This window comes from Arvicanthis niloticus, chromosome 9 (genome assembly GCF_011762505.2).
Source record: "Arvicanthis niloticus isolate mArvNil1 chromosome 9, mArvNil1.pat.X, whole genome shotgun sequence".
NCBI lineage: Eukaryota > Metazoa > Chordata > Mammalia > Rodentia > Muridae > Arvicanthis > Arvicanthis niloticus.
The window spans coordinates 85015002-85041832 of NC_047666.1; the positions used below are offsets into that span (position 1 = coordinate 85015002).

The following is a 26831-nucleotide window of genomic DNA, read 5'->3' on the forward strand; positions in this document are numbered from 1 at the left end:
CAAACATGTATATGATGTATATATGTATATGTATACATTCCCACCCACATACACAGAAAATAAATGTTTGTTTTAGAAGACCATTTTAAAAATAAAACGCCATGGGTATCCTTGTTCTGACCTAATATCCAACAACCATGGGGATTTCCCCAACTACTATTCTGAGGAACAGAGAGAGATTCCAGGCCATTTTCCTGCTTTTCACATCAGCTTCTGGGATCTCACACCTCCTTGCTGCAGGAACCCACACAGGTGACTATACTCAAACACAGCATCTGCGCTTAAGGCTTTACTTTGTCAAGATTTCAGTCAAATTCCCCGGCCTGGCCAGAGGCCCCAAAATCACTCAACTTTAAGAAATTCCCCTTAATTTTCTCAGGATTCTTACAAGAGCATCTCACAGCCAGCCCAGATTGATCAGAGCTTGCTCGGAGCCCCACCATCTGCCCCTGCGCTGCCCTAACAGGAGAAGGCCAAGGCAGGAGAGAACCAGCCATGCCTCTGGGACTGCACTGAAGACGCTGGGACTACCAGGCTCTAAAGGAGAAGCTTGCAAACTCCCAGTTCAAAGCATTCCACCAAGGCAGGACTTCCTTTGGGCATATCTGGGTCCATACTGGCCTCAACTACAGGAAATCCAGAGTAAGCCATAGAGATGTGATCCTTACCTGGTGGCAGAATCTAGGGGCCTCCGTCACCTATGTTCTGGGGGTTAAGGGGCAGCGGTAGCAGCAGCAGTCATCCCCTGACAGAGGCCCTATGGTTGCTCTGTTATCTGCATCCTCTGTGTCCATAGACTGCCGACACCAAGTGAGAAAGGTGAGCTGAAACTGCTGTTTGATTCCACTCAGAGTACTATGGGGCTGCACCTGTCACTCATCCAGAGTCAGGTGTCCCTCATGATCTCCCTGTTTCACTCTCACCTTTGTCTTTTGGGTTTCCTTCTGCCACAACCTGGCCCTGGGTTTTGATGGAGATTGTGGTGTTTCACCCCTTTTGTGCTAGTGATAGGATGCTTGTGAGCAAAAGCTAGCAAGCAGAAGAGGAAGGATAACACAAAGGCTAATGGGGAGGATGAAGCTGCAGGAGGTAAAGTCCTGAGCTGAGAAAGAGAGAGAGAGGGGAGAGAGAGGGAGGGGGAGAGAGAGGGAGGGGGAGCGGGAGGGGGAGAGGGAGAACGTGTGTGTGTGTGTGTGTGTGTGTGTGTGTGTGTGTGTGTGTGTGTTGGGTCTAGGTACAGCTGACCCACTGATTTCTAACTTCCATTTGTAGGGACCAAAGATACCTACAAAGCCAGCAGAGGGCAGAGTATGGGCTGGAGTGTCTGCCAAGGGAGACAAGGGCAGACTCTCCTGCAGAGAAGTAGGCAGTCACGTGTGGAGCAGATGTCTGACAGATAAGGACAGGCCATCTTTACTTTTGGAGCTCAGATTTACTAGCAAAAAGACTATTGATAAAATCTAACCAGAGAACTTGAGAGACTGAGACCAGACAGCATTCTTATTTATCCATATTTTATATAAAATAGACATTTACATAAATTTTATTTTTGAAAGACTTAGGCAAAGTATACAGTCAGACTTAAATGGAGAAATATTTTGAGCAGCATAGCAAAAATAATGCAGGTGTACATCGATATACAATCAATCAAAATAGGAACACTGAGCAGTGGGAACGAAGAACAAGGTCTTGACAGCAAACACAGTGACTTCCACATGGTCAAAACAAGTTCTGGCCTCTGCAGACACCTCAGTTTCCTAGGCTCCCAGGAAAGTGACAGAGTCACTACAAGAACTTTAAGCACACAGACTGTAAAGTAAGGGTTGCTACTCTTGTCATGTTACATACCTGGGCAACCCAATCCTTCCCATGGTTGTTTATGTGTTTTGTTGTGGTTGTGGTGCTCACTACTGAGAATAACAGTGGGGGGAGGGGGAATGCAGGGGGGAGGGGCAAGATCATCACCTCCACAGACTCATAGTGCTTTTCGATGCTTTAAAGAGACTCATGTTATTCCCAGAACCATTGGACAGGACAGTGCTTCATGGGGGACAACTCCACTGAGACAGACTAGCCTGCCACAGTGATGCAGCTCCTCAGAGTGATGCTGTGATTAGAACTCTGCAGCACTAACCCTCTACTAGTGTGCTCCCGTGATGGGCCAACAGCTAAAGAACCCCCAAAGGATATGCACATTAGGAACGTCCAGATTTGCTACCAAGATTGAATGTGTGCCCCTTTCAATAAGAAGACATCCTGGATCTCTGCAGGCAGATGTTTCCAGTCAGAAATAGCTGATGACCTACATTTACAATCAGACCAGGACTATGCATCGCGAGGTGCTGTCTGTCTCTTTTTAAAGTTACATGTCCTGGTGGCTTTAATCAGAAGAGTCCAAATGATCAAAATGGAATATTTTAATATGAGCCAACTGGTGGTTGGCTCACATAATTTTTTCTATCCTGTGGCCCCACTTTGATAGGAAGCCATGGTTTGTACTGCAGTTATTTATCTGCTCTCTCTGAACAAAGAGCGCACAGAAACAATATTAGAAGTGTTTTCAGAACTATACAACATGCTTTGCACTGAAAACTCAAAATAATGGCAAGAATTATATTCCCGACATTGTTTTTGGTATCCGATAACCTTAGCTTATACAGCTGGTGTCTGGAAGGAAGGTTGAACAGGCACCTACAGTTTTACAAGTAAAAGGATGCCATTTAGATATGTGGGCTTTGCTGTGTTTGGGCAATGTCAACCTACAATTGAAACTGTGATATGAAAATAAAGTAAGAACAACCCAACTCCTAGGCACAGTTGTCAGAAGTCTCCTGAAGGCTTATCCTCCTGTGTGGACCCGCCACAGACAGAGAAAAAAAAGGGCATTTTTGCTTATGATTTTTGTTTTTTAAAAAAAGAGTTTGAATGAGTGTGTGGGTTTATGTTATTGTTGTTGCTGTTGGTTGTTTTTTTCTGTGTAGCCATGGCTATCCTGAGGCTGGCCTATAAAGTCAGAGTTCTGCCTGCCTCTGTCTCCCAAGTGTTGGGTTTAAAGGTGTGCACCAGTGTCTGTGCCAGGCAGAGAGACAGGCAGAGGCAAACACTGAGCCATGGACACCTTCTAAGAGTCCAAAGAAACCGGGTTTTTGTTTTTTTCATTGGTTATCTTTGGTACCTTGCCTGGTACATGCACATAGCAAGGTGGTGCCTCTCCATCTAACACCCAAGCATTTTCTAAACTGAAGGGCAAATTACAGTCCAGTTGCCACAAGCATAAAGTCACCCTACTCAGCTACCCGCCAGTCTGTCTAGGAATAATGTCACCAACCATGGGACAATGTCTCAATCTTTAGAATTCTTTAGCTCATTTTAGTCCAATCTAGAAATAGAATTGTCATTTTACTGACTTCCCCTTGGTAAAAGTCACAAACCCCCTTAGTTAAAGTGCTCAGCCCTGCAGGACTTTGCTGGCACCAGAGAGCTGGGTCTTAGGGAGTGTCTCCCTTCCAGCTCATGCTGCTCTGTAATCAGAAGGATATAAACTGTCTGCTAACAATCACAAGCAATGGGACATTTACTTTCTTTTCTCCCTCAGTTCAGTCACCCCAGGTTGGCTTCTACAGTGTGGTTTGGAATTTTTATTTAGTCTAGGCTGAAAGCTGCAAAAAGCCTGTGAAATTCTGTGAAATTCAAAAGAGAACCTGCATACTAATGTCAACCAAACTTCAAAAGAAACAACTCCTGAGGGGGGCTGAGATGTCACTGGCAGCCAGTGATAAAAGGCTCTCCTAGCATGCATGAAGTTCCAACCCCAGAACCACACAAACAAACAAGGGTCCCCAGGCCTCAGAGAGCACTGTTACCCCATGATCTCCACATTTTTGGTCCATTCACCTATGTTCCACCATGAAACCGGGTTTTGTAAATGACATTAATATCATTTGGATCATTTTGAAAAATCCTAACCAAATAATCCCCAAGCCATCCCTATAACTTCTATGTCAACGGGCACACGAACGAACTGCCACTCGGGTGGATTTCATCACATGGACTGGGTTTAGGTAGGAAGGGCAAGCCTGACAAGGAATGGTGGTGGTGGCAGGAGGGGCTACAAGGGTGTGTGTAAGAGCTCTGTGTGCAACAGAAGGAAGAACTTCAGGAATGCTATGCTGGTGGTTCAAAACAGGCAAAGCAAATCCTGATTTGTTTTTTGACTCCTTCCTACCTAAGGCATGTTTCAGAATTCTGAGACACAAGGCTGAACACAAACCAAAAAAAAAAAAAAAAGAAAAGAATGAATTTAGCTGAGGACAGAGCTCTGAGGAAGAGTGCTTCCCGGTGTGCACAAGGTCCTGGGTCTGAGTCTCAGCACAGCTCTCAGGCTTCAAAAACAACTCTCCAGTCACCATGAAGCACAAGCCTGCTAATGGCAAACCAGATGCACTTTCATGACATGCCAGGCTCTGTTTCTACTGTAATAAAGACAACTCCAACTTACTACTCCATGTCACAAGGACCAAACAGCATGTTACAAAATACACTCAACAAAATACACTCAAACAGTTTGCAATTGATTTTCTCACAGGAAATGTTTCAACCAATGGAAACCATCTCACTGCCTCATTTCAATAAAGGATCCAAAATATCTGGGCCAACAAAGCAAGCTGACTTCGCTTTTCTTTGTAAGCAGTGCTTATTTTTACTGCTTCAGGAGATGCCAAAGAGAAAGAAGAGAGGCCCAGACACAGCAGTCTCGTAGACGTCCTGCGGCCTTTTCTCCTCTAAAAGGTTTACGTTGTTGTCTGCCTTTTTAATTATTCTAGCACTTCCAGTAAGGCAAAGTCCTGTCAAATGTTATAGTTAGATTTGTCCCATTACTTTTAAATGCATCCATTTTGTTAAATAGTATTAAAACTAAGAGATGACTTTTACCCAGGGTCCTTGCCATCTAACATAGGGGCTAGGAATTATTTTATAATAAACACTATAGGACATATTTTTTGACCTTGAGACTGAAGATTTATATCTTAGATGGAAGAAAATAAGATTCCAGATCAATTTATGATACTGTAATTTATATAATGTTGACAGAAACCAGGTGACAAAAACTGCCCCCCCTCAAAAGCAGGTATGTGTTGGGTCAAACTCCTTCACCACACCTTTCCAAATACATTCAGCCACTTCAACTTACCTACTACAAAAATAACAGAGGCACTGTATCCTGATACTGGGTTGTAAGAAGCAAAGGGTTTTCCCTCCCTCAGGCCTGTCTACACAGGTGAGATGTTTTTGCTTTCCAGCTGTCATGTCTGTGTGATGGCTGGCTCAGCATCAGGACCTGCATGGCCTGTGGTGGTTTTGTTTCAGTGATGAGCCCTTCCAACTCCTTCAATCCCTAAACACTGAGCTGACCCTAACTCCATTAGTTTTAATAGCAAATAACGAATATAATTTGGGGAGACTATGAAAGCTTTCCTATTTTGCAATTTCCGTATGCTTGGTTTCGAGAGCTGCTATCAAAATGACTATGTATGGAGGAAAACTAAAACAAGAATTGTGGATATATATTAAATATTTTATAAGTTATATAATAAATAACTAAAAATAATGTCAATTGTGATTTTAACTCTGCCTTCCTTATTTTTAAATATAAATATATTTTTAAAAAATTATGAATTTTGACTTCATCCTAGAGTTTAGAGTATTCCCTATGAAGTCTCCAAACTCACTTCTGTTTTAAATACAGAATCCTCACCAAATCTCAAAAGTCAGTGACAGAGCTCTTTTCCCTCAACTTAAAAGAGTCTGTGAGCAATTCTGTAACACAATGTAAAGATTCTTCAGTGCTCAAATATATCTTTCAAAAACAATAAATCTCACAAGTCTTGACCTTAAGAGAATAAAGTAGAGCCCTTCTCTGGACCGACCCTTTAACACTTGTGTGCAGAGTGCAGCCCGCAGCTCTACACCTGAGCAACACATTCCAGGGTCCTAATGGCTAATGCACTCAGAAGGTTCAGAGTAGAGACACGATGCTAGTGATACCTGGAGTACAGCTCCAACATTTAAAACATCTCCATAAAGAATCAGGACGCTGAGCTTTGATTTTCCTGTAGAGATAAACCGTCACATACAATTCTAGAATATTCCATCTTGGTGTTTTAGGCACTAAAAAACCATACCAGAGTAGAATTTAATGTACTTCTCCAAAGGTGCTTAGTGATGCCCTTGGGGGATATTAGCCCAAGCCCAGCTAGCAAATGTTCTGCTCCCCTGCACTCCACAGGACTCTACCAATGTTCTTTAACACTGACTCTAGATTCTTGAGACTTAACTGACCTTGCCCAAGTAGATTTCCAAGGGCTGACTTCAGAGAACACATCCTTTCTTAGGGACAGCTGTGGCATTTACAGGACTTTGAGTTTCTATATTTCTGGGCTATAGTAAGAATGGGGGTCACTATCTGCTGCCAAAGCACTGCTTAATACCCTGGGGACTGGGAGTCACACAGGAGCCAGCAAAGCATGCACTTGCTATCTCCCTTCCCTGCAGGCAGTCTGCTCTCCTTTGCTGTTTGTCTTTTCATGGAAACAACTCTTTCCACACAGTAGCCAGTGGCTGTCTCCCACTGTGCCACCAGGAGAGGACTGCCTGGCTGGCAAAGCCTGCTTTGTGTAAGCAGGGCCTCTCCAACTCTGTCCTCTTCCAGCCTGCTGAGTCCCACACAACTGTGTTCTCTTTTGATCTATGTTTGATTCCGTTCTCTGACTTCTTGTAACCTCCTCTCCAGGCGATCCAGCTTGGCCAGGTTTTCCTTCAGCAGCTTGCTATCTGGAACCAGCCTCAGGGCTCTCTCATAATAGGCCCTTGCAGACACATAGCTTCCCTGCAGGGAAAGAAAGAGCAAGACGGCTCAGCACACCCCTCTGAAGATGGAGAAGGAACCTCTCTTTCCTCTGACTGCCAGTAATCAAGACTTCCCTAAGGAAACCTTATCCATGGATATTTTCATCTTTATCTCTTGGTGCTTTGGGGGGAATTCATTTGTTTTAAGAACCAGACAGCTGGGAAATGTGGAGACTGATAGTTACAGTATAAGGTTCAATGGCTGAAACACAGACTTCAGCTTTCTCAGTATGGAGAAGGAGACTGTCATTTTATAGTGTTCTCAGCAGGTTAGCACTGATCTGCTGTTCTCTTGAAGCAAATAGGCTTGGGGTAGGACGTGGTAAGGGTAGAACAATAATTAAACAGATATCCATTTTATCTTCTTAGTTTGTTATAATCTTCATCTTCAAACATAATGGCAGCCTTTGCCCTAACGAAAGCTTTACACAAAGAAAAGACTCGATTAAAGAGACGGGCTTGGAGCTGGACAGATATCTCAGTGGTTAGGAACACTTGTTTTTGTAGAGGACCGTGGGGGATGGTGCCATTCACAGCACCTACATGATGGCTCACAACCACCTGTGACTCCAAGGGACTCAGCACTCTCTTCTCACCTTTGTGAGCACTGCATGCACATGGCGCACATACATGCAGGCAACACACTCATACACACAAAATAAATACATCTTTAAAACAATTTAAAGATGGACTTAGGTTTATCTCCTAGCTATAGTATTTGGTGAAAAGCACCTGCTAGCCACTGCAGCTGGGCAGAAGGAACAGAACCTCTGACCTGCTGAGCACACTCTGTCAACACTCACCTGTTTAATACCATTAAGATCAGTGTGCCTGGGTCTAAACGGCCACGGACAAGTAATCGTCCTCATCTGGTGCAGCCTTGCAGATCTGTAACCTGCAGAGCCCCAAACTACAGCTTCTGTTGTCCATTTCCTCTGCTCACAGGCCCAGGAAGCTCATGAGACTTACAAGACTTCATGAGGCCCCTCCTCGAGGTTACATAACCAGTAAACAATTGCTGGAAGTTGAGGAAGGAGGCTCTAGGGACACAGCTGAGGGGGGCTTTCAGAGATTCAGGTATTCTGGAGTCACCCAAACTCCTGTAAGATTCCCCACTAGAAACTCATTGCTCGACCTTTGATAGGACCTTTTCTGTGCTCTGCTCTATCTGGAGCATATGTTTACAGCTTCCCCAGGAAGCTGCCCAGTTTATTCCCATCCTAAAACTATGGATTGATTTATATCATCCCATGTGGGTTGATACCAGAGATGGTCTAAATTTCCATCACAATATAAAACAACACCTCTCTAAGGTAGCAGTTAATGTTTACCCAGATGTAATATCTCCCACATGGGACTGTGTGGAAAGAGCTTAGGTGCTGCCTGATTCCACAGAGAGACCCCCCACTGGATGCTGTAGTCGCCCCATCATTGGGTAGACTGTTCAGTTTCTGTGACTCACTCTTTGGTTATCATGATGTCTATATGTGCAGCTGCTGAAAGAGAACATGGAAATGACGAGAAGAACTTTGTACCCTGAGTACCAGTAATGGCTTTATGCAGAGTGACATATCTGATGATTGATGCTGAAAGGCCAACCTGCCTTGGAACAGGAGCCCAGTTCTGTGGTGTTCTTGGTTTGCTAACTCCAGCAACCTCTCCCGAGTCTCTGATTTCTGTTAAGCTTAGTGTATATGTGGGCACCTACATGTTTTTGGAACCAAAAGAACTCTCAAAATACTCCATGTAGTGGGCCACAAGTTCTTGGAGCCTACCCTGAATTTGGGTCTCACCCCTAACCTTGGTATTACCTCAGATTGCTGGGTTCCTCTGCCATTTTGGACAAAATCTAGTTCGCCTTCTCTCCCTCAAATTGCTCTTTTCTTGATTAAACTGTAAACTCTGTTTACTCTTTTCAGTTATATTCCTTAAGTCAATTCTATGCTGTGTAGGAATTTTAATGATCTGATTTATAGAACTGACTTTTAATTAATTAAGACTAAGACCCATCAGGCATACCAGACACATTTCCTGGGCCCAGTTGCTGTCATCAGCTGCTGTCTGTTGGACGGTGAGACACAGAACAAGCTCAGCATCACAGAGCCTTCTACTGCACAGTAACAGTCTACAAAGCACAGATGGCCATCACGAGGCCGTGCTGAAACAGTATTTTGAAATATGGCTTGGATGATGGAATCCTCTTAGAGGGTGCAATTCCAGCCCATCTATCTCATTGTATGTAAAAGTTCATGGCACACACTAGAGAGTGAATATCCCTAACCCAAAAAGTGCAAACGTTCAAAGTCTGGCACTTTCTGAGCAGACAAGATACCATACATGGAAGATTCTGTAGCTGACTTCATGGAGTGGCCTACTGTCAAACTATAGATACACTGAAAATGCCCTATACAATTACCAGCAGCGTTGGTGTGAAATCTGGAGAGAATGTTCCATTTAGCCTTGACTATCCACATCTGAGGCACTTCAGGTCACAAGCACTGACTTAGACACATTGAGTGATGAATGTCCTTCCTTCCTAGGGCAGTCGAAACTCTCATGGTCTTCTCCACATCTGCACCACCTCTGTGTAAGTCCTTGTTTCGACCCTTCACCTCCATAACCCTTGGAGGCCCATTCTCCCCAGTCACAGGGCAGAAGCCAGGGCCAAGGTGAGTAGCACTGTGATGAACACGCCTTGCAAAAGATACAGCAAGTCCAGAATTGTTCCTGCTATGTGCTCACTACACATTGTTCAAATTCACCCACAGGACTGTTAAGCTATGAATGTGGGAGTTTCCTATTGCTCAGGCTAATCCATGATATCTGCAGTGACAAAGGCTGATTAGTTTAAATGGACGCCAATTACACTAGAAAATAACACACTCAATAGATAAATTAACAACTGAACTTTGATTTTTGGTATATTCCATCTGAGAAAACTGTACATTATTTTTAAAAACTACTAAATATATAGTTTAAATGTTTAAACAACTGCACTATTCTAAAGAAAGCTTCACGGCTAGGTGTTGTGGAACATCTCATAGTACTGCAGACCAGAGCATAGGTCTGTGACTTCGAGCAGCAATGTACTTACAAACACCCACACTGAGGTCTGTTATCTTATTCGCACAGCCATGAGTCCCTGTTCCTTTGCTGCCTTAGAGTGCTCAGGGCCTGTGGAAGGAAAACACTGGCAGGCCTCCTGGACATCCTCATCACCATACTGTCTGCACCCCTGCAAAGTCTGAGAGAAGCCTACAGGCAAGTTAGCTCAATAAGTCAGACTTTGGCATCTCTGTAAAAAGTCCTTCAAGGACCCAGCTTATCTGGCATGTAGCCAGCTTATCTAACATGTAGCCCAAGGTCCTGGGAAGCTCCTGTAGGCCTCATTCTCTTGGGCCTCAGCTTCTACCTTCTCTTCTCCTCTGACCAGCCATAGTCCTGCTTACCATTTCCCAAACACCCCGAGCACCTTCAGACCTCAGACCTTCCCATGTGCTCTTTATTTGTTCATATGACTTTATCCCTTCAGCTCTCTGCATTCTACAGGAGCCTTCTTCTGAGAGCCCTGCCAGCACCCTCTCGTCTTTCTCTATCTTCCTCATATGTTTCTTACCATCAGACATATTCTAGGCATGTATATATGGATGTGTGCATGTGTTTATTTATTTCCTGTCACCCCAAACTAGGACACAGACTCTAGTGGACAGTAGAGTCTGGCTTGTCTGATTACTGTGACATGCCCAGTGTCTAGATGTGCTCCTGGCATGCAGAATGGATGCTCGGTGGAGATGCCAGTAAGATGAGTAAGTACAGACCTGAATGAACCATGACACATCTTTGAGTTTATTGGCTATAAACAACAATCCCAGCCAGGGTCATTTTCAATCATTCTTGGCAGAAAGACTCACCCAAAGTTAGCCTCAAGGAGTGTGGACCAAAGCAGACAAATGTGCTTTCCACTAAAAGGTTAGAGGATAAAAAATGTTTCCAACACACAAAATCAAGGGGCGGTAGAGATGGCTTGGCAGTAAAGAGTGCATACTGCACTTACAGAAGACCCACATTCAGCTCTTAGCACCCATGTTGGGCATCTCACAAGGGTCTGTAAATTCCAGCTCTAGGGGACCCAGGAACGCCCTCTTCTGGCCTCTGAGGGCATTGTACTCAAATGTACAACCCCATACTCACGTACACATAATAAAAAATAAAAATGAAAATAAAAACAGGAAATGGTAAAACAGTATTTAAATTAACAGTCTGGTATTGCTATGGAGCCAGCAAGCTTCATAGGGTCAGTGCACACAGATCTCAGCCGCTGTCTGATGGCTCTTCTTCCCAGCACATGTGACTCTCCTTATGATCAACAGTGCATGGAGTTTAATTTAGAAACATTTAGAATAGGTCCATAATGTCCACTGTTTAGAAAATGCAGCTTTTGTGAATTTTACTTTCAAAATGCCTGTTCTGAGTATTCTAATGCTTTCAAAGAGAAAATGAACAGTGGCTTCTGAACCAGTGTGGACAAGAACACAGTGAGTGCCACACCTACCTGGATGTGCCGGATGCCACCCATGTTCATCCATGCCTGTGCCTGGTCAGGATCCAAGGTTACAGCAGCTTCATAGCTCTGAGCAAGGAAGGATAGCTTCATGTTAGGCTTGAGAAGCATCTGAAGTGCTGCAAAACTGTGCAGACCCCCTATGCACACGGAGAGCCTGATGGGTGACAGCCACTGGCAGGTGGCAAATCCAGTCTGTTATTTTTTCAGAGCTTATGGTTTTGAAGTGGGGTTCCTGCATGAGGGGACCCAGGGGCTACTGTGACAGCACATGTCTGGCCTGCCCTTGGGGACACATGGATTTCTGAAACAGTGTGTGTGTGTGTGTGTGTGTGTGTGTGTGTGTGTGTGTATGTAGCCTTCTTCACCATAAATGAGCTGATGAGGAACATCTCTGATGGAATTACAGAAGTGTAGTTCAGTACAGAGCACAAGCTCAGCCAGTGTGAGGTCCTGGGCTCAATCCCCAGCACTCAAATATCAGAGAACTGGAGGTGCTCTCATGAGCAGCCCCTCAGTGGCCCTGCAGGCTCCCACTTGTTGCTAGGCTCCAAAAGCAGCATGCTCATATCGCTTTATGGGGATGTGGATACTTGTCTTTTTCTTCTATCTTTTTGAAGCTGTTCAGAGCTGAAATGTGGTGGCACTCTGCTATAATTTTTGCTGCTCTGGAGTAAATGACTGACACCTTCGTTATGAAGTGTGTGTGTGTGTGTGTGTGTGTGTGTGTGTGTTGGGTGTACATGCATGCCACTGTAAACATGTGGAAGTGAGGCCAATTTGCAGGAGTCAGTACTCTCCTTCTACTAGGTGGGTCACAGGTGGTCAGGCACCTGGAGGCAAATGCCTTTACCCACTGAACCATCTTGCCATCCCTGATATGTACCTGATGTGGTACTTACTAAGCTTCAGAAGAAAAGTCACTGCAAGAATGGATGATCTGGAGGGGCTTCTTGAGGTAGAAGAGGAAATCCAGAGGTGCTGGGAAGTCACATACATGTACTTGCCCAAAGCTACTGGGCTCCAGTCTAGCAGTGATATAGACAGGTTCTTGCAGAGAAAACAGAGTAGACTGACTCTTTAGAATCCTAGAATATGGAATGCCTTGAATGCTTTCTATCCACAATAATTCAGAAGAAAATGTAGAGGTACTGTGTAAACAAGTCATCAAACATCGGGGCTTAAGTGAGATGTAACAGTGATGACTCATCAGGAATTCCCTCTGTGACCGACCATCAGTGACCGAGGCTGTGTAGGCTTCCTTACTGGCTGCAATATTCACTTAGACCTGTCAAGTAAATGACAGTTTTGTGAGTTTTACCTCAAAAGCTTTGTCCAGAAGATTCTGTTCTCTTAGCTGGTTTCCTTTTGTAAAGAAAAGTTCAGATATGACTTTTGGGTCCTTGGGCTTCAGTTGAAGAGCCTTCTCTATGGCTTCGAGCGCCTGCAGCAGTGGGAAAGGAAGGAATGGAGAGGGCCAGGTGAAAAAACCCCAACTAGAAGAACAGCATTTACACCTTGGTTCATATCTGCCAGCCAGTGTGACACCCAACAAACAAAACCAACAGTTTTCTCATTGGAAATTCATAGCTCCAGAAAATCATTCCTTATACTTCAGGTTCCCCACCCACAGATGACCAAGAAGCAAACAGTGATCTGCTGCATGACTACATTGAGGTTTGCCCTGATCACATGTCCTTCTGGACCTCCTGGCCCCTGTGTCTCCACTGCCTTTGCACACAAACAATGGTTAGAAGCACAACTCTGCCTTCGTGTTAAGACTTCCAAGTTTATCCTAGAATCATGACCTTTCCCTATGTCTTTGTGTTGGAAAGGGCGGTGGTGTTCTAGTCTTGTTTACATCTTGAACTATGAGGTCTGTCCCTCTTCTCCCTACCCTTTGTGCCTTAGGCATGCCCGATTGACCCTCTCCTCACACCATGCTGCGTGGAAACCTGACCTTAACTAGCCAGGCCCTCTGATTCTCCATAGGAGGCTTGGTGACCCTCTTTCTGATCATACCAATTGCATTTGTCTTGTGATTTCTTGACCAATCTTTGCCTTTTTCTCTAAATAAGCTCCCCAAAGATCAGGGATGCATTTTTTTTTCCATCCTACCTTATACCTGGAATCTATTACAGTGTCTACCACACTTTGCAGGCATTTAACAAGTATTTTCTTGAGTAGGTTCATGAACCTTATAGTTGTGTGATTTTTTTTTTTAAATAGGTAAAGAGTCACAGTTCTGACAGTTCTGCTTTCCAGGGCTGACATGAGGATTGCATCAAACATTTCTTGGAGAGCCAGCGGGCATACAGAGGCTGGGCAGATGGGCACAAACTGTAATTATGAGATAAAATATCTGCAAGCTAAAGAAAAGCCAAAGATGTGCTGTTTCAAGTTATGTCGGGAGGTAAGAGGGTGTCTGAGAAAAGCTCCCAGCGGGTAGGATGTGTAGACCAACATTCTCAAGACTTCCCGGCCTTGTGAACATGGTGCTGGAGGAGCATGTGGTGTACACTATTTTCTATGTAAGACCACACGTGGCTCTGAGAGCCCTTTTTTATGTTGTCTGGCGTTCCCACTTGCTTTGGGTGGCTGAGTGCTTGGTTACCTTCTCATAGTGCTCCTGCTTGCTGTAGATCGCTGACAGGAGGCGGTAGCATTCCAGGCATCTGGGCTCTTCAGATACTATGTGGCTGGTTATCTTTTCAGCTTCTTTGGTCTGACCCATCACTGCTAAAACCTGTGCCTGCAAACAAGAGGGCACTGAGCTTAGAAGACACCTGGCCACGCCTTAGCAGATGGAGCAACCTCTGCAGAGAGATATGTACAACACATGCCAACTCAAAGCATTTTAGAGAAAGCTGAATGACCACAGCAGACAGTTCAGCATCTGGCTGCTGATACATGCATGCATTTGGTTGCCACTGGTGGGAGTGCCACAGACACTCAGCAAATGGTCTAGAGTCTTAAAAAAAAAGATGTTGAAACACACTAGAAAGTACTTCCCTACCATCTTGACAGAACAGGATGTTTGTAAGAAGATGACAAGGCTGATGGAGGAAGAAGGAAGCATGAAATTCAAAACACTGAAATTAGCGGGGAATGGTGGCGCATGCCTCTAATCCCAGCACTTGGGAGGCAGAGGCAGGCGGATTTTTGAGTTTGAGGCCAGCTTGGTCTACAGAGTGAGTTCCAGGACAGCTAGAACTACACAGAGAAACCCTGTCTCGAAAAACAAAACAACAACAACAACAACAAACCCCCCCCCCAAAAAAAAAAACCAAAACAAACAAAAAAAAACCCACTGAAATTAAAATGTTGGTGATCTTAACTGCCCTGAGTTTGATACCGCACTGCAGTTACATGAGAGAATATCTTTACAGGAATCACATAGGAAGTAAGTTAGAGAGAGAGGGAGTGGCATCTACAACAAACTGTCCTGCCAGCTATCATTCACACATCTGCATAAACACACCTGTCTGCTCACTCTCACACACAGTGACAGTGACAAACAAATACATCAAAGGGAACCTGGGTCAGGTATTCCAGACAATTTTACTTTGGTTTGGTTTGGTTTAGTTTGGTGCTGGTGACTAGAACCCAGGCTCTGTGCATGCTAGGTAAGTACTCTGTCAGTGCCCAAAGCTCCCTCCCTTGAAACTTCTTTTGGTCAGTTTGAAGTTATCTGGAAACAAGGCATCTCAACAATGTGAGCATCACACAGCGGCCCTAGCAAAGTATTTCCCTTCCAGCTCAGAGGCTCAGCAGTCTCAGCTCTCTGTTTGCAAGCTGCACTTATACCTAGTGTCACCTTCTCTCCTCTCTACTCACCAAAGCCAGGCGGAGATCCCTCTGGGAAGGCTGGAGTGAGACCGCTTCCCGGTACACTTCCAATGCCTCCTTGTGTCGGCCAGTGTTGTAATAGAGTGCTCCCAGAGGTGACAGTACCTCAGCAGTGCGGGCCACCTTCAGGGCACTACAAAGAGAAAGGCAGACAAGATGTTTCCTTTTATGGACACATTCCCAAAGGTTTGCACTTAGCAGAGGGAGGACTGTCCAGTTAGATACTTGCTTGAACTTAGTCTGTTTTGGATCAAGATCATGCTGTACCCTGGGTGAATGCCTGTGACCTACTAACCTGGCAACTGGGTCTCAAGAGTCTGACTTGTTCTGAACTCTCAAGAGTCTGAACTCTGTTGAACTGAACTCTCAAGAGTCTGACTGCAACAATGACTAACTTGTTCAGGTTCTGACAAAGTGGCAGCCTTATATCTGTTTCTACATTGAAATCACTGTTTCATTTTGTGTTGTCATCCATAGCTCCAGAAAACTGGGCTAATTAAGGTAGAACACCCCCCCTCCCCAACCCTGAGGAGCACTGTGGCCTCAGCAGTCAGGGTAAGTGCTATGGGCTCATAGCTACACTGCCATGCTGTTCTGTCACCTGAGTTGGCAACATGCGCTCCTGTTCTGAAAGCCTGTCTGTTCCAGCATCTAAAAAGCCTGTGGAAACTGCTGATCGCTCCAGGAGGCTGAGAAAGTGGAGAGGGACTGTACCGTCTGTACCACTCTTCAGCCATGCTGTTCTCTCCCAGGGACCTGTAGAGTCGGCCCAGGTTCACCACAGCCACATGATGTCTTGGGCTAAGCTGGATGGCCTGTTGGTAGTGAGTCACAGCCTTCTCTGGAAAGCCTGTAGTATGGTGAGATGGAAAGAAAACAGACCACAGGGATGAGAGGCATGGCTACCGGTCTCTTTTTGAGATCTGCTATTCTTTCTAGCATGACAGCATCATACCATCAGATATGCAGTTTGTGGTCAGCTTCAATATTGGCCCCTTATGCTTGCCTCTACCTAACCTTGGGCCATTTCATTATTCACCAACACATACAAAGAAATTAGTAACAAGTCAGCAGTGTTGTCTGTTTGAGGCAGGGTCTTATCCTTTAGCTAAAGCTGGCCTGGAAATCACTATGTAGCCCAGGCTGGCCTTGAACCCTTAGACACCCACAGCTTTAGTCTAAATGCTATAATGAAAGGTATCACATCCAGTCATTATTATTTATCTAAGACACCATTGCTTCCCACTATACAGAAAACAAAACAGGGCATTGTAGAAAGAACACAGGCCTCAGGAGATTCTAAAAGTCTGCTTTAAGATATGTGGCAATGCTCTCTTGAAAACCTTTTATTGAAAATATTTTATTCAATATTATTTGTGCGCGTGTGTGTGCATGCCTGTGTATGTGCATGAGCTTACCCACTGGGCCATCTCATTGGCTTCAATTGTCTGCATTTAATATGACTTTAAACACAGTATCAATGTCACTCTGCATTTGCCCAGTGTGCGTATTAAAGCCTCTGTGTTCACAAGACCTCCACAGATGTTCAGGATCCTATTTAGCTGCCTCTTGGGATTCAAGAGGTATTTTTTAAAACCACCCAAACAAGACAATCTCTTTATAGGGGTGTGTGTGTGTGTGTGTGTGTGTGTGTGTGTGTGTGTGTGTGTATACTAACAGGTAAAGACCTTAAAAGACTTGATAACAGAGTGAGACTCAGGTCTGCCTGGTCCAAGAAGGTCCCAGAGAAGCTTCCGGGAAACTACCTAAGTGATTGAATTTCAGAATGGCCCAAAGGGTAACACACTGGATTCCTGGTGTTCACACTAATCTTCCCAGCTATGCTCTTTGAACACAGGCTTATCAAGGACCATGTCATAGGGTATTCAGTGATTTGTCAGGATTCTCTCCAGAGGCTCCTGTGAAACTGCTGTTGAATTGAAAGGAAAGAAAAAGCTTTTGGTTCAGGCAAGTGAGCATGTGCTTGGTCTCCCTACTTTAATGATGTATTATCATGTGTCTAATGGTCCAGCAGGGGGCACCACACAGCAATTTTATATGTAAAAATAAGCTTGCTTTCCTTAGATGATCCAAATGTAAATTTATATTCTATTAAACAGAAAAGCTTCACAGATCCTAGAAAATGAAAATCCTTTCAAGAACTCAATATTGAAAAAATAATAACCAGAACTGAATTCTCCTGTAGGACAAACAGTCTCTGAGCCAACAGAACAGAATGACACTTTTGTATTAAAGCCAAGAGTCATCACATTACTTCTGAGGATTCATTACACATGAACACAGAGCTCTGCAGGAATCACAAAGGAAACTGAATTTGCATCCAGTTCCACCCACCACAGGAGACCACTGTGTCAATTGCTAGAACATCAAGGAAAAATTCCAGAGGCTTAACAAAGTCAATTATTAGAAGCAGCCACCATCTGTTGAAAGCTAGGCTTGGAGGTGGGTTCTCACTGAGGAAGTACAGCCTTGATGTACAGCCCTGTGGATGTGGTGGTAAGAAAGACAGGACACCTAGGCTTAAGGCAAATCCACTTCCTGCACTGAGGAGTTTCCTTATAGACAGGATTCTATCCTGTCTGAGCTTGGAGATTTAGAAAAATGACACCCTCACAGTATAGGACGGTCTGAAGTGTGAGCCACCTGCACAGCTGGTGACTGTCACCAGTGTGAGAGAGAAAAGGAACCTCAGCAGAGTGGTTTCTCACTCACCAGAGTCAACTAAGAAAACTGCGTAGTTGTTGTGTAAGTCTGAACTGTCCGGACAGTTCTTTATTCCAGCCTGGTAAACGTCTTCAGCTTCCTTAAATCTTTCCTTTAGCAGAGAACAAAGAAAACCAAAGTTTTATAAAATTAACAATACAGTGCAGATTCAGAGCGAGCAGTGCTTATTGAGCCAGAGAAAGTGCTTATTGAGCCAGGCACTAAGAAAGATATGGGCTTTGCCTGAATCCATGTCTATGCTAACCATGCCGAAGCACAGGTGTGCCTAGTGCCTACCATTGTGAACAGGCTGATACTAAGATGAAGCATCTGGATGGACCCAGACCTGTATGTGGAAGAGGTCTGAATGATTTTTTAACTAGGTTCCTCTTCACCTTGGTGACTCTAGTGGAAACGCTGAATATCAGTGCAGTCACTGAGGCACAGAGAGGTAGCTGCTGGGCTCAGAGGCAAAGTACTCGGGGTTGATGCATTTGACAGAGAGCACTCACCTTCTTTCCTACCTCCCTCTAGAATTTGCTAAGTTTTCAGTGCATGATTGTGTGTGTGTGTGTGTGTGTGTGTGTGTGTGTGTGAGAGAGAGAGAGAGAGAGAGAGAGAGAGAGAGAGAGAGAGAGAGAGAGGGAGAGAGAGCGAGCCCAGGTTAACCTAACCTCACTCCATAGCCCAGGCCATTCTCTTAACTCACTATAAGCCTCCTGCCTCAACCTGAGTGCTGGGATTGGGGACAGGTTTTAATAGAGATGAGTGCAAATGAAGGGAGGACTCTGTCTTACCCCTTCTCTTCTTGAAGTATTCCCACAGCTTACTAAATGCTGTGTGCCTTGCCTTATTAAATCTGTGCTTTCTGGGGCCTGGAAAGATGGCTCAGTGGTTAAGAGCATTGGCTGTTCTTTCAGAGGACTCGGATTCAATTCCCAGAACCTACATGGCAGCTCACAAGTGTCTGTAAATCTAGTTCCAGGAGATCCAACACCTGACACAGACATGAATGCAGGTGAAACACCAATGAAAATAAAATATTTTAAAAACTGGATGTCCAATACTAAAGGATATAAATTATATATATAAAAAGATAAATCCATGTTTTCTGAGTTGGCATCTACAAAGTGCTTATCTGTCTCCCTGAGGCATCCCTCCAACCCATATGGCACACCCTACACCAACCACTACACCTCCAAAGGACCATTTTCCAACTGACCTCCTGCTCTCTGCACCTTAACATATTTGAATTATTTACAATTCATTAAATTTTAATTCAGAACCCAATAACTTATATTTTTCTTTAGTCGTATAAAATCATTGTATCAACCACTCTTTTGAAAACACACAGGTTAAAATTATGTAAATAACCAAAGGTTCTGAGAACTACTCAACACCTATAGTTAACAGTTTTATTTTCTAGTACTGTGTTAATGTCAGGTAAAAGAAGCCAGTCCAGTACAGAGCACTTTGCAGCTTTTTCTTAGCATGCTAAAAGTTTATCACAAGTCAGACATTTGAAAATGGACACTTTGGCCTGTTAGGGAAGGTGTGTGGGTGGCTGTCCTTCATGCTGCTCTGCAAGCCTGGCTGAGATCTGGAACCCAGCAGGACACCCGTGGCTCTTCATCTCATGTGGAACCACCAGTGCTGACTGAATCTAGTTATTTCAGCACCATTGAGGAAAGGGGAAGGTTTCCGTGTGACAAGATTCACTTATTGAATTAGATCCATGGGCCAGCAAAATGGAGATGTACATTTCTCAGATACCTTCTCTAACTGCCAAGATCAACAACTGTCACATTCAGAGAAGATGAATGAAAATCTCAAAATAGGTACTTTAGATCTCAACAATAAGTCTGAAAGAAAGCTTTTTTGTTTGTTTGTTTGTTTGTCTTTTGAGACAGTGTTTCTCTTGTAGCCTCGCCTGTCTGGGAATTCACTCTGTGAACCTATCTGCTACACGCACACGCACATGCCTGTGTACACACACACACACACACACACACACACACACACACGTACCTGCACATATGAATACAAACATACACATGCATACACATTCACATGTCCATACAATGTGTATGTACACACAAATGTACATACACATGTATATACACATACATGCCCCCACATACACACATACACACATACTTTTTTTTTAAATAAAAAATTTTGGGTTTTTACCTACAAGGTCCCTATCATGGATGGGAAGGGACTTACAAGGTCTCCTCCCTTCTTGAAGAGCTACCAGCAGTTAATGGTTGCTGGGGAAGGAAGAAACTTATTTCTCAGTGGTATAGCTTATTTAAAATAAGAAACTCTAATATAAATAACACATTTATATAAAAAGTACTTCCCAATGCAAAAGGACAGTAGCATTAACTGAGACATTTATTACATTATTTTGGTTGTGGGAATACTGGAGGCAGAAATCACAGCCTAACACGTGCTACTGAGCAATACCCTGGCCCTATTAGTTTAAATCTTTACAGATCTCTTTAATGCTTGACCATTAAAGCTATCTGGATATTCACACCAGCTTTTGTGACAGTGGTATTAAGTGGTTTCTTTCATTGTTGGTTGAAGTATGAAAAAAATTTGACTTGACAAGATGAAAAGCAGAAAGGGGCTACCAGTTAGTCATCTTTTTGAATTGTGGATATATCGTATGAGCACTGAAAACTGCTATAGACTCACAGAAGGATGCCAAGGAAAGGAGAGTCCCTCTTTTATATTTGTAAGACCCCTGCATAGACCACTGTGGACCAGGGTCTCCATCAGCACCACTGGGGAAGACACTTAGAGCATTGTCCATGGCTAGGTATACTGAATGTGCAGGCAGTGTACAGTGGAGCATCCTATCAACAGGAAACCATCTCTGGCACAGCCACAGGTCTAGAGCCCATCCAGAAACGTGTTTGCTCTAAGCAATAAAACGAGGCAGCGGTGTGGTAACCGTTCACTAATGGAGCTCTGGGAAGCTCCAGATGTATGTCTGTGGCAGTCTTGGGAAGCCAAGGACTCACAGATTGGACACTCTGGGAAGCCAACGAGTCTAACACCCTTCAGCTTCATAACCTCCTGCAGACTTTGCTAAGAAACTACTGAAGACACAGCAGCTCCAAAGCTGAAGCTGCCCAGTGGGGCCTGCCTCCTGCCACTTCACTTTCACCACTGTTATTTTCTTTACCAACCAGTAAACGATCAACTTCAAATGATAACAGGACATTTATGAGAACTATTCTATCAATATTTGATGTCTCATTTTCTTTCACGTGCAACTGAAATGAATCAACTAGCTTGGCGTTCTTCCTCCCTGAGGAAATGTTTGGCATTTTCTAATGCTGCATGTCTTTGTCTCCGTGTGTGTGTGTGTGTGTGTGTGTGTGTGTGTGTGTGTGTGTGTATTAATGGAGTAAAAGAGAAATGGCTGCTTCAAAGAGGAAAGCCAGAGAGTGAAACAACGAAGAGGACATGGTGGTCGGGAGGAACAGCAGAACATGGGCCACACAGAAGAAGAAGGGTGGGTACAGGGATTAAAGTGCTAACTGGGATGGAAGAGGGAGTAAGGTCAGAGGAAGGGTCAGGAGAAGGAAGGAAAGGTCAGGGAAAGGGGTGAGAATGGATTAAACAAAAGTAAGGGCAATGAGAAAGCCTTATGGAGACCCACTAGTATGCAAAATAATTTCAAAATCTGATTTTTTTAAAAAAGGAGTTCAAATGGAGGTGCCATTCATGAGTGGACAAAGCAGCTCCAGAAAACTGTGGTGAAAATCATAAGATGCCTCCCTAAGAGTCAGTTGACAGCACACCCCTAACTGAGGAACAGTGGGGTAGTTGGTAGCTCCTGGGGGAGGGAAAACCATTCTTCTAGGGAGATTGTTGCTCGGGTGGGCCCACCCCTGACCCCTGACCCCTCACCCCTCACCCCAACACAGACTGACTGAACTCAGTGGGTTATTTAAGGAGAAAAGAAGAAGGCATGAAGAAGAGGAAGAGATGTGTTAGGGGAAATGGTGGGACCGTAGAGAGGAGAAAATGAGGAATGAATATGATATTACATTGTATACATGTATGAAAATTTCAAGAATAAATTAAATAATACACACAAAGGACAAGCACAGAGTACGCCTCTACAGGAGTGACGCAGAGACCAGGAGAGAGGAGACCCTCAAGTGTAAATATCTCAAGAATCCAATCCCAGCTTTTCCTATGCCATCTGCCCCACCCTTTACTTTTATGCAGGTGTGAGACACATGATCTACTCCTGGCCGGAAAGGTTTTCCCCTCAGTCTTCATGCATTAGCTTACAGGAGCTGCCACACCCTTAGCCACATTGGCTCATGACCCCAAACATCCTCCTCAGTGCGGAGTGCCGGCTCACACTGCTGCAGCGTTCACACTTCCTGCTCCAACACTCCCTTCCCATGACTAGGTCCCAGGAAGGCAAGACACAGGATTTGCTACTTGAGAAATCTGTGGTGCTTAATAGGATTTGTGTGCTCAGTCACCAGGAGCTAAATAATTAAGTCAATTCATTTTTACAGTAGGGTTCATTCCAAGTTGACTTAGCTGTGAGTGTGGAGTGTGGCTGAACCAATTCATGACAGCTTTGTAGAAGGAGAGAAACGGTCTCCATCCCTCTTACTAACTCAAATGTTAGATCTCAATATTCTTTCATTCTGGTGTTAAATAAAATCACATCCCAAAATACATGAAAGGAAAATATTTTATAGCTGTTTCATATTAATTGAGTTTTTCAATAGGCTATAAACCTGATGTTAGTGATAATTTAGAGGCCATGTTAATCCCAAAGACCATTGACCCAAATCATTATGGCAAAATTAACTAAAGCAAGTAATTAATTAAAGCAGCTTTTTATTTGTGAACATGGGCTGCCTCCCCCTAAGGTAGGATTTGAGAAGTCAGTATTGGATGTAAGAAAGACAAGGCTTTTATAGTTCAGGGGTGGGGGGCTTCCAAGTGGGGGATTTGTCAGGGTTACAGGAGCAGAACATTAGAATATACATTAGTCCTAATGACCTCCTGAAACAAAGACATGCTTGCAAGGTGGACACAACAGCAAGTAGTCATAACAAGGTAGTCAGAGGTGGTCAGATAACCTCCTGAAACAAAGGTAGGGTTGCAGGATAGTTATAAACAACTTGTTGAAACAAAGACCAAATGCCTGCCATTCTTGGAACAGGCAGTTCAGAACCATTTGTAGGTAAGGTTGGTTATAGCCCAATCCTTGAGAAACAGAGGTTTAATCATAATCAGGGATGAACCTAGTTTGTCTTTACTATACAAAAGCTTTTAAGCCTAAAATGAGGGCAGGTGACCCTTCAGTCTGCATCATAAACAATGTTAATTTCATTTCCTTTATTGCTATTGTGATGCAAAATTATGTTTTCTGTGGTAAGAGCTAGATGGTTACAAGTTCCTGTGGGCTCAGGACCATTTACAACCCTGTCTGAGAAGCTCAGCACCTACCTCTGAATGCTGGTGGAGATGAGGGGGAAAGCAAGGCAGAAGCCAGGTCACTGCCACCCTACTCTCTTGGCCTCAGATTTCTCCACCTTTCTGCTGTGTGTACACAGAGAGCTCAATTTCTCCAGTGCTGCTAACAGCTCAGTATAAACTACCAGTGTTTTTTCCTCAGGTTCTGCCCACCTTGTTTCTGAGACAAGAGGTTCCTCTGTCTGGAATCTGAGGCTCACAGATCTAGGCTGGCTGGCCAGTAAGGCTCAGGAATCCTGTTTCTACCTCCTTAGTGCTGAAATTACAAACACAATTTATCACTCTCTGCTTTTTACATGGGTTCTGGAGATTAGACTCTGGTCCTCATGCTTGTTCAACAAGCACTTGACTCACTAAGATAGTCCTGTGACACACCCTTCCTATACTGTTCCTATACTTTCTCATTCTGAAATTTATCTGCTCATAATATGGCTTCATTTGTTTGAAGTCCAAAGTCACTTTCCTATCCTGGGTGTCCACCCACCATCCTGCCCATGTGGGATTCTCATTTTCATTCTTCACAGCCTTCAGGACTAAGGGCTGTGCACCTCTGGTGACAGACTACACTAGCCCTGCTCTGTGAGAAGATAACTCAGGAACACAGCTCAAGACTTATGAGATGGAGTTTTACTTCTCAAATAGTATCAACATGAAATGATTCTTCTGACACAGGGTCTCAGTCTGCAGTTCACGATGGTTCTAATTGCATCAGTTTTCCAAGTACTGGGATTACAGGGATGAGCCACCACACCTCATTTTGTTGTTTGTTTTTAAAAAGCTACCAAGAAAAAGGGGTTTACTGTTGAAGAAGAAGAGGGGGAAAGAAGAGGGAAAAGATGGAGATGGGGGGAGATGAGAGAGAGAGAGGGCAGAGGGGGGAGGAGGAGGAAGAAGGGGAGGAGGAGGAAGGAGAGGAGGAGGAAGGAGAGGAGGAGGAAGGGGAAGAGGAGGAAGGGGAGGAGAAAGAAGAAGCAGCAGCAGAAGCAGCAGCTGCCAAATATCTAACAGCTGGTGCCTTAGTACGTAAATTACAACACATTATTTTTAACTAGTAAGTAGGCATTAAGATGACATTTGTAGGATACAGTAAGGCTGGCTTAGCAGGTAAAAGAGCCTGTTGCTAAGCCTGATGTTTGAGTTCAATCCTCAGAACTCATGAGATGGAAGGAGAGGACAGACTCCCCAGGGTTGTCATCCGACCTCCACCAACATGCCGTCACACATGTGCATTCATATACGTGCACAAAATATTGTAAATTGTAAGGGTAAGGGAAGAGAACCCACCTAGACTACTCATAAACCCAAGGGTTAACACAAGTGTCCATAAGAACCCTGCATGAGGCAGGGTGACTTTGTTTCAAGGCATTATACTGAGTATGGGATACATGCCATTTCTCGGATTTTAACACATCACACACATCCTTGTGTAATAAGAGAAAAGGCTCATCTCATTTTCTGCCTGAGTTTGCTTTTCTCTGGCCTTTCCATAGCAGAAATGGCTCCCTGACCTGAAAGTGCCAGGCTGGGGTTCTGTGTTTCTGTCCTGGAGGGGCCCAGCTGGGCCTGTGTTTCTTTGAGACCCTCAGGTTTCTACTCTCAAATGCTGGGATTATAGCCCTAAGCCACTATCCCCATAGCCATAAGGATTTTCTTTTGTTTTGGTTTTTTAATACATAAACAAATAATTGAAAGCTATTGTTCCCAAATTTCCCCACTGAAATAGCTAACTGGAAAGGGTCAATACTTTGAATGAATGGCAGAAGTCAGGACTAAAAAAGTCCTAGAAAATCAGAAATTTCAGGTAGAGACAAAGAACTTTGGTAGAAACATATCATTCTGTGTAACTTAAAAGCCATTCTATGAGACTTGCAATAAGAGGATGCTTCAACTAGCCACCTGGCAGCTCTGTTAGTCACCAGCCCTCAGAAGCAAGCCCAGAGCATCTCAGACAGACACTTAGCCCAGAATAGGCCCTTAAGGTGTTGATGTGCTAGTAAACCAGCCCCAAGCTGTGAGCCTTGAGCAAAGCTACTGCCCAGTGAAACTACACAAACATTGTAACTTTAGAGATGGTCTCTAGGATTGAACTGCCTGCCGTGATCCAGAGACAGCTTTTCTAGTCTCTGTGTCAACCCATCAGCAAGAGGCCTTAAGACTCTGTGCATGGCCTTGCCTTTAGTGACCACTGCACTTCCAGACTCCTGGACTCACACAGGCCTACTTGTCAGTCCTAGTTACTATTCTATGCTCTCAAGGACTTCCTGGATCTTTTCCAGTGTTCCCAGTCTGCCAACAGCTGAAGGACTTAACTGCAGGCATGGGTAGAGCCTGAAAGTTTACAAAGTGTCCTTACAAGAGAGGATTCCCCAGTGGAACTCTGCAGTAGCATTTTCTGTCTGATCAGTTGTTCCTGGCTTGGTGAGATATCTGTTTAATCTTCATATTAGCACAATAGCATAATAAATGTTTATGTGAATAAACCAAGCATATTAAACCAAGCATATTCAAAAGACATCTCATTGCCAAGTGCCTCACAGCCCATATGCCATGCTCTCTGGAAACTTGAAAATAAATACAACTAACAACAAAATCTTTTCACACAGCTTCTGGAAACTTGCCTGCACATGGGAGATTTTATTCAGTTATTTCTTCCAGTATGACACTGGTCTTCAACCACAGTCAGCATGGGTGTAGGCTGTGGGTGTGGCAGATAGTAGCTCCACTCAGGGAGAGGGGAAGGTGTCACATGTGTGTGCAAGCTGATCAAGGTTTAAGAATATCGCTTCCATATTTTCTGGGGTTTGAATGTCTAGAATTCTGTTAGAAGTGACAGTGGAAGGGGTTGCTTCAAAGACTGTCAAGTCTGTGGATTTTCCTCAACTCCTGTTTGCCATATTGTGTATCAGAAACCTCGTTTTATCCCAAAAGTATTTCAGAGGTTAAGATAAGATGTGTAGACTCAGAGAAGCGAGAGGCCCTGAGTTCTGCCCAACAGCTATCCTATCTCTTGTGTGAAAACCAATTGCCTTCAGGGTAGAAGAACCCTTCAGACTTCTCAGTGAGAGATTCTAGGATCCTAAAGCATTTCACAGGACCCTTTGCTCTAGAGTAGAAAAGGGGCCAAAGGAAGTACATTTTGTCTGTCAGAGAAGATGAAGGTCTTCTCCATAATTTGTTTCCCTTCACAACTGTTGAGCTCCAACTGTGAGAAATTCAAAATTTTTTTTTACATCAGCTTGCTATGTTTCCACGGAAAATAACTTAA

The 26831-nt window shown here is 44.1% G+C and overlaps 1 protein-coding gene across 1 annotated transcript in view; it reads right to left on the reverse strand.

The window, feature by feature from the left end:
• Positions 1 to 1497: 1497 nt before the first annotated feature.
• Tmtc1 (transmembrane O-mannosyltransferase targeting cadherins 1) overlaps positions 1498 to 26831 on the reverse strand; it is a 208037-nt gene continuing 182703 nt past the window's right edge. Inside the window, exons 14-20 of the mRNA XM_034511599.2 lie at positions 18050 to 18152; positions 16031 to 16166; positions 15305 to 15449; positions 14082 to 14219; positions 12789 to 12911; positions 11459 to 11536; positions 1498 to 6886 (exon numbers count right to left, since the gene is read on the reverse strand). Of these exons, the coding sequence (XP_034367490.1) occupies positions 6746 to 6886; positions 11459 to 11536; positions 12789 to 12911; positions 14082 to 14219; positions 15305 to 15449; positions 16031 to 16166; positions 18050 to 18152 (864 nt within the window). The 3' untranslated portion in view covers positions 1498 to 6745. The remainder of the gene's footprint in view (positions 6887 to 11458; positions 11537 to 12788; positions 12912 to 14081; positions 14220 to 15304; positions 15450 to 16030; positions 16167 to 18049; positions 18153 to 26831) is intronic.